Source organism: Lycium barbarum, chromosome 1 (genome assembly GCF_019175385.1).
Source record: "Lycium barbarum isolate Lr01 chromosome 1, ASM1917538v2, whole genome shotgun sequence".
Lineage (NCBI taxonomy): Eukaryota > Viridiplantae > Streptophyta > Magnoliopsida > Solanales > Solanaceae > Lycium > Lycium barbarum.
Genome location: NC_083337.1, coordinates 139,083,701 through 139,101,457, shown reverse-complemented (window position 1 = coordinate 139,101,457; position 17,757 = coordinate 139,083,701). Strand labels below are relative to the sequence as shown.

At 40.4% G+C, this 17,757-nt stretch overlaps 2 protein-coding genes and 1 non-coding gene across 8 annotated transcripts; 1 reads left to right on the top strand and 2 right to left on the bottom strand.

Moving 5' to 3' along the window:
* The first annotated feature begins 6,432 nt into the window (after nt 1-6,432).
* On the top strand, nt 6,433-13,751 carry LOC132639659 (protein DEFECTIVE IN MERISTEM SILENCING 3). 4 transcript variants are annotated; one of them, XM_060356100.1, is made up of 8 exons: nt 6,433-6,591; nt 8,148-8,307; nt 8,408-8,548; nt 8,752-8,989; nt 10,122-10,313; nt 10,402-10,719; nt 11,491-11,713; nt 13,337-13,751. In XM_060356100.1, exons 1-8 carry the CDS (start codon nt 6,565-6,567, stop codon nt 13,367-13,369), a joined length of 1,332 nt encoding a protein of 443 aa, XP_060212083.1. In that variant the 5' UTR covers nt 6,433-6,564; the 3' UTR covers nt 13,370-13,751. The 4 variants fall into 4 exon arrangements, with proteins under 4 accessions (XP_060212083.1, XP_060212092.1, XP_060212096.1 ...); XM_060356109.1 differs by having other exon boundaries at nt 8,148-8,249; nt 8,434-8,548; nt 13,337-13,672; XM_060356113.1 differs by having other exon boundaries at nt 8,148-8,249; nt 13,337-13,672.
* Nucleotides 13,752-14,019: 268 nt separating this feature from the next.
* On the bottom strand, nt 14,020-16,177 carry LOC132639680 (telomere repeat-binding factor 2-like). 3 transcript variants are annotated; one of them, XR_009582117.1, is made up of 2 exons: nt 15,881-16,177; nt 14,020-14,576 (listed from the first exon to the last, which is right to left on the bottom strand). XR_009582117.1 is itself a non-coding variant. In XM_060356118.1 (2 exons), exons 1-2 carry the CDS (start codon nt 16,069-16,071, stop codon nt 14,439-14,441), a joined length of 342 nt encoding a protein of 113 aa, XP_060212101.1. In that variant the 5' UTR covers nt 16,072-16,177; the 3' UTR covers nt 14,020-14,438. The 3 variants fall into 3 exon arrangements, 2 of the variants coding, with proteins under 2 accessions (XP_060212101.1, XP_060212104.1); XM_060356118.1 differs by having other exon boundaries at nt 14,020-14,589; XM_060356121.1 differs by lacking the exon at nt 14,020-14,576 and adding an exon at nt 14,873-15,429.
* Nucleotides 16,178-17,203: 1,026 nt separating this feature from the next.
* Nucleotides 17,204-17,275, bottom strand: TRNAQ-CUG (transfer RNA glutamine (anticodon CUG)). Its single transcript has one exon. It is a non-coding gene; the product is annotated as a tRNA-Gln (tRNA).
* Between the last annotated feature and the right edge of the window lie 482 nt (nt 17,276-17,757).

The window sequence follows — 17,757 nt, the reverse complement described above, 5'->3', positions numbered from 1 at the left end:
GATAAGAGAGAAGGAAGTCATCGACTTCATATGAGATCACATCATCTGCCGTTTCGGCATCCCCTCCGAGATAACCTGTGATAATGGTCCTCAGTTCGTGGGCGGCAAGGTCAACAATTTCCTCGAAGGATTGAGGATCAAGAAAATCGTGTCAACCCCGTATCACCCGTGCGCGAACGGACAGGCAGAATCCACGAACAAAACGATAATCCAAAATCTGAGGAAAAGACTTGAAGCATCGAAGCACCATTGGAGGGAGATATTGCCGGAGGTGTTGTGGGCATACAAAACCACATCCAAATCGAGCACGGGGGAAACCCCTTTCTCATTGGTTTACGGAGCTGAAGCCCTTATCCCCGTGGAAGTCGGCGAACCGACCCTCCGTTTCAGGTATACCACCGAGGAGTCAAACGGGGAGGCCATGGCCGTGAAGCTCGACCTCGCAAACGAACTACGTGAAAGCGCGTCGGTCCGCATAGCGGCCCAAAAACAGAGGATGGAAAGATACTACAATCGAAGAGCCAACTTTCGGCATTTCCAAGTTGGGGATTTAGTGCTTCGAAAAGTTATCTTGCACACCAAGAACCCGAACGAGGGAAAGCTGGGTCCGAACTGGGAAGGCTCGTACAAGGTAACCGGTATAACGGGCAAAGGATCGTATCAATTGGAGTCCATGGACGGGCAGCATCTGCGTAACAACTGGAACGTGGCCCATCTAAAGAGATACTACTGCTAAGGTATGGTCTCCCCATGTTCTCTTATTAACTTTTCTCTTTTGCAGGAAGTTAAGAGCGGACAAAATTAGAATCTAGATCTGAAAACACGTGTTGCACTCTTTTCCTTAGTACGGTTTTGTCCCAAAATGGGGTTTCCGACAAGGTTTTTAATGAGGCAACGAGTACAACGTGTTACTTAACAAATATGAAGGGCAAGCCCCCGGATACTCGGTGTCGCACCCTCCGATTGGGGACATAATAGCACTCACCCGACCTCAGAGATCGGATAAGTGCTAAGGGAGTACTATGTCACACTGAAGACGACCCCGATTAAAGCAGACGGAGAAGCTCAACATTTGTTACGGCAAAACTAATGCCCGGCCACCGGCCATATCCTCCGATGTAAGGACCAAACGATCATAACGAATCGTGTCCCATTTAGCATTTTGCTACGACAAAACTAAGGCCCGGCCACCGGCCATAGCCTCCGATGTAAGGACCAAACGATCATAACGAATCGTGTCCCATTTTACATTTGCTACGGCTAAGGAAGAAAGGGTTAAAATTTTCATATGTACAAACATTTTGCAAACACAAAGTTATCAAAAATTGGTATAATAGCTTTCTGTTAAATACACTTTGCCCAGTTGATAACCACAATATTTCGATATTGTCTCATTCGCATACCCTACGCCGGGTACCATGGTCGAAATTCGGCAAAGGCAACGAGATCACAATGATCCAAGCCAAAATTTAATAAGCCACCGGCCCTAAAATATCGAATAAGACCTGCGGGCACGATGGATTAACGACTACGAGTCGACTTGTCCTAAAACGGACCAACGATCATGGCAAAAATAATAGCAAACATCCAAAAACGAAGAAACAAGGAAAAGACATTCTTTATATATATATACAAGAGATGCTTTTTACATCAAAAACCAAAATCCTACAAAGGCAAAAAACAAAAACAAAGGATGAAGCACAGGCCCTATGCTATCCGACATGGCTAGAGGAGGATGAGTGTTCGGACTCGGTCCGCTCGGAGTCGTCTGACTCGGACCCAAGGGCACGGTTGGCCTCCTCCTCCATCATTTTTGCTTCAAGTATCAGGGCCGGAAGATCCGAAAGGCCGTGCTCAGCTTGCTCGAGGGTGATTCGCCGAGACTTCCACTTCTCATACTCGGCGACAATAGCAGTATGAGCCTCGGCCGCCTCAACACTTCTCCAGGTTTCTTCCAAGTCGGCCTCAGCCTTGGCCAGTTTTGCTTCCAGATCAGCCCGGTTCTGATCAAGGACACTTATCCTACCATTGACTGCCTCTAGCTCGGCCTTAAGGCCGTCATTGGCAATAACCGCCCCCTCGAGCTCAGCTCTTAGACCTTCACATATCCGAGACCGCTCATCGGCTTTTTCCTCGGACACCCTCTTGCGCTCGTTGAGCAAAGCAACCTCGGACTCTAGCTGGCGGTTCCTCTCGGCCAAGCCCGTAGCATCAGCCTTCACCGAGTCCAGTTCCCCCCGGAGTTGGGAAACCGTGGTCTCGAGCTCATCCAGCCTCAAGGAAAACTGGGCTTTATCCTGGCTAAGGCCGATTTTGTCAGCCTCAAGGCTCCGGTTATAATCGGTCATAGCAGCCAGTTCACTTTTCAAACGACGGTTTTCGCCCTTAGCCGCATCAAGCTCAGGCCGAAGGTTGGCCAGCACGGCAGCCCGGTTCAACTCTTCCTCTTTCTCCCGAAGAAGATGTTGGTATTTCTCCATTTCTCGGCCCTGGGCGTCCAGTTGCCCTCAAAGATCGTCTATCTCGTGTTGGGCACGGATGAAAGCTTCATTGACCAGAACCACACTCTGCAGGTGAAACAAGTCAGAAGGCTTAGGCGAAGTAAGGATAAAATCCACAGATAAACTATACAAGGATGACAGAAGAGCTTACCCGGTTGCTTGCATGCATACCCTCGTTAATGAGGCACTGCCAAGTGAGCCCGGTCATTTTGCGCCTGTCCGAGTTAGAAATAAGGGGTCGCAAATAGCTCGCTACGCCCACCGGACGCGATAGAAAGCTGCAGTCCTCGGGGACGGTGACTACGGCCGATCTGGTTCTCCTTGGTTCCACGCTCGGGGCCGGGAAGATATTTACCAAGCTGTCCCTGGCGCCCAATTCGAAGATCCGGTTGGCCGGCCTCGTGGCTCGAGGAATAGGGAGATGGCCAAAGCCCGCTGCTTCGCCGGTAGCGGCGGGGGGGGGGGGGTGCTCGAGAACATATAGTCAAAATCATCCACCCGCAGAACCGGAGTAGATGAACTTGGAGCAGCCTCAATATTTTCGGCAAAGGCCGGGGGCTCCGCAGTTGCGGCAGGCTCATGCTCGGGAGACGGACGAGCGCCTGTGGGGGCTTCGCTCTCCGGTACTGGATCGGTCCTTTTGTCGGCTTCAGCAGCAACCGCTTCCTCGGATCTTCTCCTTTGCAGGGGAGCGTCTTCCGAAGAAGTTTCACCTAAAATGCCAACAAAGTCAATCGACCGAAGAGGAGCCGGTGAAAGTATTTCTTCCGCACCTGAACGTGGAGCTGGAACCAAGAGACCTTCGCCGACAGAAGGAAGGGGTGAAGCGGCGACTGTCTCCTCCGGTATGGGAGCCACAGAGGGAACTGAGGCCACTCTCCGAACAATAATGTCGGGCTCCGTCTCTTCCCTTGAAGACCGAGCAACGCTTCTTGCCTTCTTCCTTTTTGGCGTCTGCCCCCTTGCGGAAGGCCGTTTCCTTTTTGCAGCATCGGCAAGAACACGGGAAGAACCCGCCGTGTCAAAATCGGACACCGGTGCAGGGGGAGCGGTCCTCGATTCCGGTCTAGGGGCCACCGAGCCCTTGGGAAAACCTGAAAAACAAAGACAATAGCAAGGGTTGAGAGGGGAAACAACCATGAACAGTGGGAAATACAACGAGCATGAAGGGAAACAAAATGTTACCATGATTTTGGGCGATCCACCGGCCGCGTGACAGGTGAGCCCATGTCCGATCGTCGTAAGGATACAGGTCGAGAAGTACAGTGACCCAGTCACTTAGATTCCGAATGACCGGAGGAACGTACCCATTGGCTGACAAAAATAAGGAAGAAACAGTGAGAAAGCGGGATCGAAATTTGACGAAACAACGCTAAGTCAACTATTCGAGACTTCAGACTTACGCTTGTTATTCCACTTCTCCGGGAACGGCATATGGTCGGCTGGGATAATGTCCTCGGTCTTCACCCGGACGTATCGCTCCAACCATCCCCGGTCTCTGTCTTCATCCATTTTTGAGAAGAATGGATTCCGGCTGCGCTTGGCCAGTTTCATTACGCCACCCCGGAACAGCCTCGGGGAGTATAGGCGTATCAGGTGGGCTAGTGTGAACTCCTTCTCGGCATTGTTGGCCAACGACCGGAGACACGCTACGACCCTCCAAACATTTGGGCCGATCTGAGCCAATGTAACACCGTAAGTCCGGCACATGTCGAGGATGACCGGATCCACCAGAGGGTCGAGTTTGAGCGTGAAGGGGTATGTGTAAACGTATAGAAACCCTTCACGGTGGTCAGTAACGGATTCATCTGGTCCAGGGGCGAAAACCCGAACTGGACGGGTGTCCCACCCGCAATCGGCCCGGACTGTATCGAGCTTCTCCTCGGTAATAGATGAGGGATACCGCCTCACGTCGAATCCTCTGTCCGAAACGGAGGAAGGCTTTTCGACCTCAAGGTCTTTGTTGAAGTTGAATTTAGCCAGTATGACATCCGAAGCCGTGGGCTCGAATTTAGCCGCAGACGCAGTCTCGGCCCCCGGGGACGACACCGGTGGAGCATCTTGGGAAGTGGATTCGGACATCTTGGAAATATGAAAGAAAGAAGGCCCGAGAGAGGAATTTAAGAAAAACGAAGGAACTGGTGGTTCGAGGAGGAGTGAAGTATGAAATAGCAACACTCGAGCAGAGAATATTCGGCAGCAGTGGTGACCAAGTCGGTTCTTTTGCACGCACTATGAAACAATGAATCAGTAAGCAGATCAAGTTTGAAGTTAATTGAGTATGGTACAAATGGGAAGAACGCAGAACTGAAGAGGGGTTGAAGAAGATTGGAGCGTGAAAATGGTAAAATGAAGGGGTAAAGGGCCTTATATAGGCATGGAAGAGGAACGGTTACCGAGGACGACCAACCAGACGGCGCCACGTGCCCCCGTCATTAATATGAAGCGACTCGAAATGACGTGCAAAAGGCGGTTGTCAGGAGTGGACCACCAGGGGCGAGACACGTGGCCGATAAAAGGGGAGGTATTGCGCAACCGTTCCCGCCAAAATGCGAAGATAACGACGGGCTGACAGAACCACCGGTTTCAGAAAGGTATCCACTCCCCATTACTCCGATAGATCGGAGACCCAGGAAGTGTGGGGGCTATCTGTATACGGTAAAAACCGGATATGAGGTAAACCGGTGGAACGAGGAACCGGAGGAAGGAAGGAGAATGTGCCGGATACTGTTCGCCCTTGACCGGGGTAATGCTTAGGTCGGGGCTATGCGAGGGCACCGACCGATCTGCCTTCGACGTCGTTGGAACGACCAAGACCGGTCACCCGAGAATTCACGACCGTTGGTCCGTGCAGCTATCGGTCCGGGTAGCCGTTGGTCCGTATGGCCGTTGCACACAGGCCCCGCGTCAGTAGCGCCTTTCATGGTCAACTACCCACCATGCGTGTGTCAGACGGCGCCGTCAGTCTAATCCCACCAAATCCGTGCAGAGCTGTCCTTATTGTTATTATTTTATTAGTTCATATTGTATGAAACCACAGAGGTTACACTATAAATAGGGCACCTCCCCCTCCTTTGTAAGGGTTGGTTCCTTTTACTTTCCAAGAACACTTATAATAGAAGAATTCACATATCCAATCTCTCTCTCAATATTTGATTCGGCCAAGGCCGTTTGTTTCTATTATTATTGTGTTTCTTATATCAAGGGTTTCCCATTTCTATCATAACAAATTGTTATCAGTAGCCGTTTCATTAAAGAGCTTTCACATACACATTTTCTCTATCTACCATACATCAAGACCCAAAGCGCACATCCTATACCTACTTACAAATTCAATTGATTATCCGAATCCGGGGTAAACACTAACTATAACAAAAAATGCCTATTTAAATCATCTAAATCTATGACCATATGACTATGTATATTTTTTTTTAAATTGTTTTTATTACATGGGGGGAGGGGAAGGAAAAATGGGAAAAGGGATTACAATGTGGGGATTCGAACCCTCACCAACAAGGTGAGAGTTCAGATAGTCAACCAACTGAGCTACTAAATCTCTACTATGACTATGTATATGAGGTATCATTTTGAAACTAAATCCAATCAACTAAAGACCTAAAATTTACTGGACAAAATTCTTTTTTATATTTGAAACAGAACTTATAAAATATATTTTATATATTCATTTAACATATTTGTAATATATAAAATATATTTCATACATGTAAGGCTATTCGGTTCGGTTCGGGAATTTTTCGATTTATTATATAAATTAAAAAAATCACCCTAATTATTCGAGACGGTTATAAACTTAAATAAAAATTCACAATTTTATTAAAAAAATACTATAAATCGATTAGGTATGATTAGGTTCGGTCGATTTTTTTTTTTTTTACATCCCTAACCCAAAGTGGACACTTATTTTGAAGGAGAGAGAATATAAATTAAGGCATTGAAGGAAACGGCAGTGTGGTTAAGTTGTTTTTTCACTGGGCAAAAGCCCTATAATTCATTTTTGCTCACTGATTTGCCCGTGTTTCCTCTGAACAGCGAACAAAGGGGAATGTCGATTAACGACGAAAAAATGAAGGTGCTGTTACTTTTCTCTTATGTCGTTCCGTTTCAATTCCTTTTAGTCTACTCAAATTGCGTCTTAACTACTACTTCTCTCATAGAAATTCACGCTCAAGCTTAATTATACTTATTGACAAAGGAAATGATGCCATGCATGTATTCTCAGATAGTCCTCCTTTGAATTTGGAGGCTTTTTTAGAAACACCCCACCCCCCCTCCCCCAGTTTGGGAAAAGGGCTCAAAACATACTCCATTACAAATTTGGATAAAAAATATCCCCCTCTCATTAAAGTTTTCAAATATACGCATGTTTTAATGGAAATCCCAAAAAACCCGATTCTATTTTTAAACCCGACCCAACTAAATAAAAAACCCATAGGGGTTGCCCGCTCCTGTGCCTAGTGGCTTCAGATGTAGGACTCAGGAACAAGTTAGTTGCATATGAGTTTTTTATGTAGTTGGGTTAGATTTAAATGGAGCGGGTTTAAAAATGAAATCGGGTTATTTTGGGGGATTTGGGGATTTCCGTTAAGATAGGGTTATATTTGAAAACTTTAATGACAGGAGGGGTATTTTTGACCCAAATTTTTAACGGAGGATATTTTTAGCCCTTTTCCTAAAGTAGAGGAGCATTTTTGACCCTTTTCCCTTTTCAGTTAGGCATTACATAAATGTAATACTCCCTCTGATTCAAATAAAGAGTCCACTTAGCTATTCGCGCACTCTTAACAAAATACTAACTTCTAGGCAAAAATAGGTAATTTGACTAAACTAACCACTAATTAAATAGGTATTGGGATTCGACAACACTTAATAAGGGCAAATTTGGGAAAATAAGGTTAATTATTTTTTGATTTGGTAAGTGGACACTCTCTCCGAATACAAAAATAAAGGCTAAGTGACTCTTTTTAATCCGGAGGGAGTATATAAATTACTCCCTCTATTTCAATTTATGTGACACTTTTGGCTTCCCGAGATTCAAACTACATGAACTTTGATCAACATTTAAGATGTATTTTTCACCAAATTGATATGACAAAAGTTGCAACTTATAGTACTTTTCATGTAGTTTTTAAATATGTAAATTTCAATGTTAAAATATTGAGTTAATCTGATCCAATTTAGCTTCAAAGTTTAGTCAAATTGACTCTCGAAATGCGAAAAGTGCCACATAAATTGGGATGGAGGGAGTAGAAAATTTAGGGCTCAAGTAGTGTTTTGCAGATTTTAGCAATTGCTTGATTGATTGATTGTTTCCAAAACTAGTTGTGTGTTTGATTGTTTCCAGAACTACATTTTTGACGAAGGTGCAAGTTAATCTTCTTGCTCCTAAAAAGAATGGTGGATGAAGTTGCTCAACAAATCTAAATTCCTGTGTGAATTCAGATTTTAATTTTTAAGCAATTGAAAAAAAAAATTGTATTATTCAGAAACTAGGCGTGAAAAAGAGAGCAAGATAGCTATGATAAAGATTAGATGTCTTTTGCAGTTTTCCTTGATAAGCTAATTTGATCTCATATTTTTTGTTATTATTTTTTCTAGTTGCCAATTAATGCTAATGCAATTGTGCAGGAGTCGTTGATGTTCAATCAAGGCGGTCAATCTGAATCCTATCCTTTTGCAAGGGACACGATGCAAAATGGAACTGCTGAGGCAGTTGTCTACAATTCCAAGGTTGTTAACATTATGCAAGAAGTGTGCACAAGTTGTATCATTTCATCTTGCTGGAAATGTAATTTGTAAAATTAGTGCTTTCTTGTGATTAATGGATATCCATTCACAGCTGTTACTTGAGATTTACCACGTTTTTAATATTTTGCAAAATCAATCAGTTAAAAGTACCAGCCATATACTGCAGAAACTTGAGGATGCTGTGCATCAGATGGGTGTAAAAATTAAGCATCATGAAGAGAACATCAAGTTCCTAAAAGCTCAGAAGAACGGATTGGATAATTCAATCTTAGATATGCAAGGTACCTTCCTTTTTCTTAAGCTTTGTCAGTAATGTGATGGGGTGCATGTGGAAATCTAAAAGGGTCATTCTAGCTATTTTGTTGCATTGGTGTTTCCTTTTATTGATGATTTTACTCTTTATATTATGCAAGTTAAGTATTAACATGAGAGAACTAAAATATCAAGATCTCTGTTTCACATTTTGTGTTTGTGGGTACTGTAGTCGCTCTTGGCAATTATGAGGCAGCAAGCAAATCTGGTTCTGAAAATGAGGAACTTTCTCATGTACAGAGTGAGGAGGAGACAATTGAACATATGTTAAAACATGGGAAATCTGCAGCTGGCATCTGGTACCAGCTAAAAAGTCAATATGGAACTCAAGCTTCTCATCTTCCTTTGATGAAGGATGTTCTGGGAATTGTTGCTATGCTTGGGAAAGTTGATGATGATAATCTTAGCAGGTTAATTTTATGTCAATTTCTGTATTTGCTTTGTTCTGTTAGCCATAGCTTAGCTACATTACAGTTTACCAAGTTTTCTTCTGCCATGTCCTTAAAATTATAGCACCTACTCTTTCCGTGTCAATGAAGATGATGACCTGTGGCCAGCTAAAGATTAATAAATAAAGATTTAGTTACTTAATAATATTCTAATTGATTAGAGATTTGCTTTAAAAAATTGTTTGCAAAAGTGGGGTGGTTTAATTTGTAAAAAGGTTTTCACTTCAACAACAAGTAAATATATTTTGGTGTTAATGTTCGTTTAATTTCTTGGATATTGAAGTTTGCATCTCATGAGAAGTGTCAAGGATTAAGTAACTTAGTTAGTATGTAATGAAGAAAAGTGTTTTATTTTTTCCAAATTTTTTGGGAATACAGAAGTCTATCGTGTCTGGAATCTGGATTTTGTTTTTCATTTTCTGGTTTTCATAGAACTGTTCCAGAACCAACATAACGCGCTATTAACTTAAATAAGTTTCATTTTTATCCTGCCAACAGCCAAATATAAGGCTCCAAGTTTGTTTTGAGATGGGAGTTGGAGATGGGGAAAGAGCCCTGTTTTCAGAGCCGTGCTTGTCAGGTTTCTTTTACTAACAGATATTGCCATAATGGTCCAACCTCTCTTTCTCTTTCTGTCTTGGAGCTGCTTGTTCATTTTCCTCCTATTCTTCTTTCTCCTGCATTACTTATGGTGAAAAGGACATTCCCATTCCCAATTAACCAAAAACTAATATGGTTCAAATCTGACCCATCTTTTTTAAAAAAAAAAGTTTTTGCTTGTCCCCGTCAATCAATGTGATCATGGGTTTGTGCATTTTCTTTGGATTTGATCCGCAAACTGAGTTGCAGGCGCTCGTGTTCGTGGGATTTGAGTGTTGAGTAACTTTGTTCCTCATGTTTTCTCTTACTTGTCAACATGTTTCTGTTTCATATCTCTGTAGTCTCAAAGCACATACAGAAACATGAATCTCTTTCTGTTTTAATCAGTTGTTACGATACGGGAACTTGGGAAGCATGCTATTTCAAGTAGGGCAAATAACAACAGCTTTTTCTGTATTATGGTTGACATGTATATTTGATCTCTGAAATCCAGGCTCCTCTCAGATTACTTGGGACTTGAGACTATGCTAGCAATTGTTTGCAAGACGTATGATGGTGTTAAAGCATTGGAGACGTACGATAAGGAAAGTCATATAAACAAAACTTCGGGTCTTCATGGACTTGGAGCTTCTATTGGAAGGCCTTTGGATGGCCGATTTCTTGTTATCTGTCTTGAAAAATTAAGGTTTGAGGTCAAGATTATGTTTCTTGGAAAAACTAATGCATCTCTTTTACATACTTTTGATCCCTTTCCTTCTTTCGGTTCATTTTAGACCATATGCCGGTGAGATCATAGCTGATGACCCTCAAAGGAGGCTTAATATTTTGAAGCCAAGATTACCCAATGGGGAATCTCCACCTGGTTTTCTCGGTTTTGCTGTGAATATGGTCAACATAGACAGTGTGAACTTATATTGTGCTACAAGCGCTGGTTACGGTCTAAGAGAGACTCTCTTCTATAACCTGTTTTCACGATTGCACGTATACAAAACAAGAGAAGATATGCTACAGGCTCTCCCTTGTATTAGAGATGGAGCCATATCTTTGGATGGTGGGAAGATAAATCATATCGGTGTGTTTTCCGGCAAGAGGTAAACAAGCTTGTATTAAAAAGTTATTTCTCTGTATTTCGGGAACTACAGAAAACAATTTTTTCTATTTTCATCCGTTTAGAACTTGATCATGGATGACATGGAGGTGCAGTACTTTTCCAGGTCATATGGGTGGTGATACCCTAAATTTATTTATCTCCAAATAACTTGTTTCTTTCCGAGTGATATACATTGTCTGACTTGTGCATTAGTTCTGAAGCTGGTATATTTGTTGTTTATACTTATGTGATGGAGCTTCAACTTTGTGAGTTCAGTAGTACAGCCTTCATGAACTTGCTCTTAAAATTTGTCTCCAATGGTCTCCAACATATGGTCTTCTGTCATTTATGCATACATAGCAAGGATGCCGCAAATCATCTTTATCAATGTGTTTATTGTACTTCATTTCAATAATGATTTACACACCATTTATCAGTGAATTTCTTCATCCAAAGATCAACAGGAGACCGCACTATATCATCATAATATAATCAAGACTATCATAAAATATCTGAATTTGAGTAACTCAGTTCCATTACAACTAGAATCCTCCTTTGTGTGAAGGAGAGAGTAGTCGATGAGATTCTCAAGGATCGGACCCAACATTAAATTCACAATCTTTTCTCTCAATTATATTCTTTTGCGCTTTCTTAGTCAGAATGTTTCTCCTCTTAGGTTTATATACCAGATATAGCATAACTAAGTTGTCATGAATTATATATTCTGAACTTAAGTGGGTGGTTTGTCTTTCTTTTGTGTTCTTGGGTAAAGTGAAATAGATGTGAAATTCCCAAAGAGCTCTGGAAGGTCAAATCTGCCGCAGAACTACTTCGAAATTAAAAGAGAGATGAAAGAGATGAAGTGGAAAAAAGAAAGAACTGTAGAAGATATGCAGAGAGAACAAGCTTTGCTAGACCATGCAAGGTTCAACTTTGATATAAAGAAGCAAGAGTATTTGAAGTTTCTTGCACAAAGCTCATCCTACGCAACACAGGTAATAACACAGAGTAGCTTTCTCGGCTTGCAATATGCTAGTCATTGATTAATTCTGAGCAGCTTGTGTTGCTGATAGTAAGCATAATGAATTTCAGTTATCTCTGAGTTGGTTCTACTAAAGGCTTGGGCATTTTTAACTCGATCATCATTGTCCATGAAAGATCCAGCTTTATTTGATTCGAAGTAACTTTTGATAAATGCAAACATTTACTATTATTATGCTTAGCCGAGGATTCTACATGGAGAGAACATGAGAGTTGTTTCTTGTTTTCCTAGAAACTACTTAGTGTGTACCTTCTATCATTTTGTTAGTTATGATTCTTTTCGTTAAGCAATCTAAAGAGCCAGAAATTGGGAATGCTAAAATGCTGGTAGTTTGACTTGAATGGTTTCATGGGAAATGTGCAGAATTGGTTTTGGTAGGATGAAGTAAAGGTGTTTGTGAAGTAGTCTTTGCTGATATCAGTTTCTGCTCTTCGCTTTTGATTTTTAGAGATTCTTACTCTGTTTTGTACTGAATACATAAAATTATGACTTAATCTTGTCTATATCTCATCTAAAGCCTCAGCTACTGAAGTATTTGTAGAGTTTTGTAACACTTTCAAGGACAGATGCTTCTATTGAAAATATTCAAGAAAAGTCAGTAGGCTCTATTCAAGGTTGTAGGGAATATTAGATAACAAATAAAAGAGGCTTCTAATATCTATTAAGCTTTAGAATGTAGTTACTTTTCATATTTGGAGTTCCCAAGTTGCAATTTTAGAGAGGATGACTATTGTAGGCAAGAATTATGTGCAGCTTGGGAAGAATCTTTTCCAAGTATTAGAAATAAACATTACGATCTGTCATAACATCTGAAAGACAAGGAGAAGAGATTAAATGGATAACAAATATAAACTTGACTGAAGTTTCAGGTTGTGTCCAACCGAATCTTTAACCTATCCAAGGGTGCAATCCTTCAAATAGAGCAACAATGGTTCCCTTAGAAAGTACAAAATAGAAATGTGGATCCACAAAGTGCTTTTCTCAAGTGACAGTCTGAAGGCACGTTTATCATGCCTTGAAGGAGGAAGTAGCGGCATAGGATAGGTGACTGGCAGGTGAAAGAGTACCTCTTTCCCTGGAAGCTCTACAAGTATTCTGAAGTTCTGATCTGTTATATTTCTATCTCCCCTATATGTAAAAGAGTAATCAGGAAATTATAGGAACAAAGGTTAAAAGTTTCTCAGATGAAGCAGCAGGCGGCCCGTCGGACCTATAAGAAAAAAGAAAATGGTTGTGGAAGAAAGTACTCTTGTACTCCTACGTCATTCTAAATCTGGCCATTACAGACGTTGATTATCCCATATTGGTTTTATTACTGTGCTATGTCACCTTTCTTTTCCCTGGATAGGAATGGGGAAAAGCAAAGAGAGCAAATACTTGTTAAGACATGATAGTGTTAAGAGGCTTGCTGATATTGTTAATGGCGAGAGATTACATGAAGTTTAAAGACGTTAAAAAATGAAGGCATTTCTCTGACATGGTCATAGGAGTATTCCTTTTGTCAAGCTCCCTATAAAAGTACTTCTAAAATATTTCTATTGGTTTATGAGATATTGTTTTCATGACTGCAGCACAGCTTCAGGCAGGAGGGGAGCGCTTGACCCGATAGCATGATTGATGGAAAATCTAAGAGCATTTTCGGTGTTGGAGAAGAAGAAGCTTTATCAGTAAATCAATCCTGCACCAATTCAGTCTGAAAAGTTGCCTTCAATAGAATAGTCTTATGAATTCCTGATTCTCGTCTAGCTCAATTTCATGCATGTAACAAACCTAGATACATGGTCTTATAACCTGTCCCAAGATTATAGAATGTGTCGTTAACTGTACATCATCTTGTGGTAGAATTGCTATTTCCAGTTACTACCAAAGCTGGGAATGGATTGTGATCCAACAAAGAAAATTTTCAAGTAAATTGTGCCTTGGTGTGTTGGAAATAGTGGGCGGTAATGCTGGTATCCTTGAATCAGATTCATCTTTTGTGTTTGTGTAAAGGCCAAATTAGCAGTCTCAGAAAACGTCGTGTTTTATGGATAAATTCTCCGTTGCACGCATTGATTGCAGGAAGTGTAGCAAGTAGCAACTCTGAACACTGAAATGGTCAAGTATGGATTAGAATTTTCCAGCAAGATTATATTTTCGAAAGTGTGTTTGATGAAGTCATATTTTTGTAATATACAAGCATGAGACGATGTGGGCTTGGCATAGGTGATGAGGTAAAGGGAAGAAAGGGCTGAAGTTGACTTGGGATCGTGAGGGAGGGTACTCGGAAAACAATGGAGATTACCTGCATGGTTGTTCATTTAGTTGTGGCAGGCGAGGGGATGAGATAACACGTCCATTTACGAGGTTTCTGGAAGTTCAGGATCCTTGGCTCCCTGGTCAAATCTTAGGATATAAATTTGAGTTTAGATCTTCATTTTAGCGCTTGGTTGAGCAGACTCTTATTCTATTTTTTGCTTAATTTGTTGGAGGCTATAAGGATGCTGTTCGATTTTTTCCCTTGTGGGCTGAACATACTCATCGTATCACATGCTGAACGAACAACGTTTAAGAGGAAGAGAAATCAATCATTTTACATTAACTCTCTTATGAAGGAGAACACAATATTTGTGCATTATATGTTTATGTCTCGCATGCACACTTCAATCTTTTCTTCCTATCGCTCCTTGCCAATAGGCTCATTGACAAATTCCCACGAAGTAGTAGCCAAACGTGTGATGGTTGGAGCCTGTATGTTGACAGATAAACAGGGTAAATCTGGATAAATGTTGCGTGCAGTACTGGAGGGCCGCCCCTAAAACTGGCAGTTTCAGATCCTGTAAATGTAGCCTGAAATTGGTTTTCACTTCCAACAGAAGTTAATGCACAACAATTTTGTGAACATGTCAATTGAAGTGCAACTGTGCAGGTGCTGCTGATGGCAGATGTATTTAACATCACAAATGAAAAGTATAAAATGGTTTAAACTAAAAAGTATATTCCAGTAATATCAATGTAGTCAGATTCCATGATCAGGACAACAGTTTCTTTTATATACTCAGAGGATCACAAGAAATTTCATGGGTTTGGGGTTGGGGTTGGGGTCGGGAGGTCGGAGGATGGGGGGGGGGGGGGGGGGAGGTGTGGAGGAGATCCATGGCAACTCAATTAACTCTGTTTGTGCAGTACTTCACACGTAAAAAGAGACTACAAAGGAGGGTATATGTACTGAAGCTCAACGAGGATAAAAGCACCATGTTTTGCCTATAAAGTATAAACTTTGTTGTAACCTTCAATGATATATTTAGACACTGCCAATGGACACAATTCTCCACATTTACAAATCTATTCACATATCTACAATAAATTGACATTTAAGCTGGAAGATGGGTCCAAATAATACCATCTGCATAAACAAGTATAGTACAAGAAATTATTGAATAGAGGCGATAAGAAGCGAAAATCTTATATGCAACCAAACAATAAGGTAGTATAAATGAAAACAAAAAGGATAAATTGTGAAACAGTTGGCCACCTAAGTCTTTAGATCATAGGCAAAGTGATCAGCCCAGACATTGACCCCCACAGCCAAAAAAAGAAAAAGAAAAAGGAAACTAGTACTTTAGGTAAACGAAGAGTAGCTTTTGGAGCAACGATAGAGTTGTCTTCATGTGATTGTTTTCATGTGATCTGCAGGTCACGAGTTCGAGCCGTCAAATCAATCAGCGATGCTTTCGGGAAGCAAATTTTTCTTTTCAACAAAGCAAATTATGAATTACATTTAAAAATCAAAAGGTTATTGATTTCATACTTGGAATGGAATATAGAGTCTAGAAAACCAAAAAGATGTATTTGAATATGTAAGTGTTGTTTCTTCATATAGGACAACAGCAAGCCGACTTTTGTTATGTCTTATATTTTGGCAAATCAAAATTGTAATCATGGTTTTATCCCCACAGACAAACAATTTGAGACTATAAGTAATAACAATAACATATTTAGTGTAATTTCACAAGTGGATTTGAAAAGAAGGTAAGATGTACCAGACCTTACCCTGCCTTTGTAGGGTAGATAAGCTGTTTTTGATTGACCCTAGGCTATTGGTTGATTGTTGCTTTGTTTAATGAAAAGATAAGCTTACCGCAAACGGAGTCGTCGAGTATTCAATGTTTTCAATGCTACTTCAGCAAAGTATATTGCCGCTTCTACATATGCTTCAGCTTCCTCGGCAAGTGTAGCTGCCCTTTCTGCCTCTACAACTGCTTGTGCAGCTAATTGTGCGAGTTCTTTTGCAGTAAGCCCCTCCCATACATGCCTTGGAATCTCTGCCATGTTTGTTTTTCTTCTTTTGTTAGAAATATACGTGCGGCCTTTGCAGTGTTATATATAATTAACCCTAAAAAAAAAAGTAAATATAACAGATCGCATATGTGTTATTTCAGAATCGCCCATATATATATATATAGGGTCATATATTTGTATTCATTTTTGTAAAGACTCCTTTTTAACTAATTTCTTCCCTTTTTTTTAAAGTAGGAATCAACATTTGTTTTCAATTCCTAAAATACCTTCCAAATTAAAAATTTCCCGTCCCTAAAAGTAGGGTTTTTCTTTCTACTAAGAAGATTGATTTAAGAAAAGGAAAAGGGTCACATTTGCCCTCTATTATTGAGAATTCCAGAACCCAAATGACCCAAGAAAAATGATTGAAACTAAACTATTCATAAAAAAAGTTACACTTTTATATTTAACACAAGAAATTACTGCGTTAAAGGAGTCAATAAAACTAGGGCAGAACATTTTCACACTTTGACCTAGATGACGAGGTAAAGGGGAAAGAGAAACTTGAAGAGTTAAATTGTGATTGTGGAGCCTCTTGTGAGGAAGGGTACCAAGTAAATAATGGACATTAGCTCATATAATTGTTCCTTGAAAGGTACAATAAGAATACTGAATAATAAAAATAAAAACCAAATTAAAGGGACAAACAACTTATGCCAGAAGGGAAAAAGTCGTATCTGTAGATTTTTTGAACAATTCAATAACAAAATTGTAGTTGTAGGTTTAAATAAACCTAAAATCTTGACACATAAGAAGCTTAGAACACTTTGTCATATCCCCATCTCACAAAATAGTAAATACCAATAATTAAAGAATATTGGCTTACAAGTGTTTACAAAATGGACAATTCAAACTTTAGCAACAAATAATTGTTATGTAATGCCATCTTCATTCGAAAAAAAGGAAAAAATAATAATGATGATAATAATAATACTACCATCCTCACATTATTTTTCGCAATATGAAAAACTATCAATTTGGATTCCTAGGTGCATAAATAATGTTATCAAGAATAATATCTCCAGTTCTCCACCCAACCAAACTGTAAAAATACATGCAGGCCTTGCACCACCTGAGATCCAGCATTACATTGTCAATGTTGCAAAATAAAACGTAAAACGAAAGGTTCCACCGAGACTTGAACTCGGGTTACTGGATTCAGAGTCCAATGTCCTGACCACTAGACCATGGAACCATCTGCCATAAAAGTACTTATTAATTATTATAAACTAATCGGAATGCTGATTTGTCAACAAGGGAGAGGAACAGAGAGAGTGTATGAATTTTCATTGATGTCCAAATCTAAGTACTAGATGATTGTTTATAATACAATTGGTCAGCTAAGATGAACACTTACAATTAGAGGGGAATGCGGAATTTGACGTTTATGATTTCTTAGAACAATCTCAAGTTAATACTCTTTCTGTTTCAATTTGTTTGTTTTCTTCCTTTTTAGCCTGTTTAAAAAAGAAAATACAGTACATTTTATATATCTTTAATTTAAGAGCACAAAATTTAAAAATCTTCTTTACTTTTTTAAACTCCATGCTAAGACAAAACCAGACAAACAAATTGAAACGTGAAGAGTGGACAATAATAACTGAATTTACAATCACCATATATTAATATTTAATGGATTTCTTAACAAAAATACAACATGTACGCAAAATTTATTGG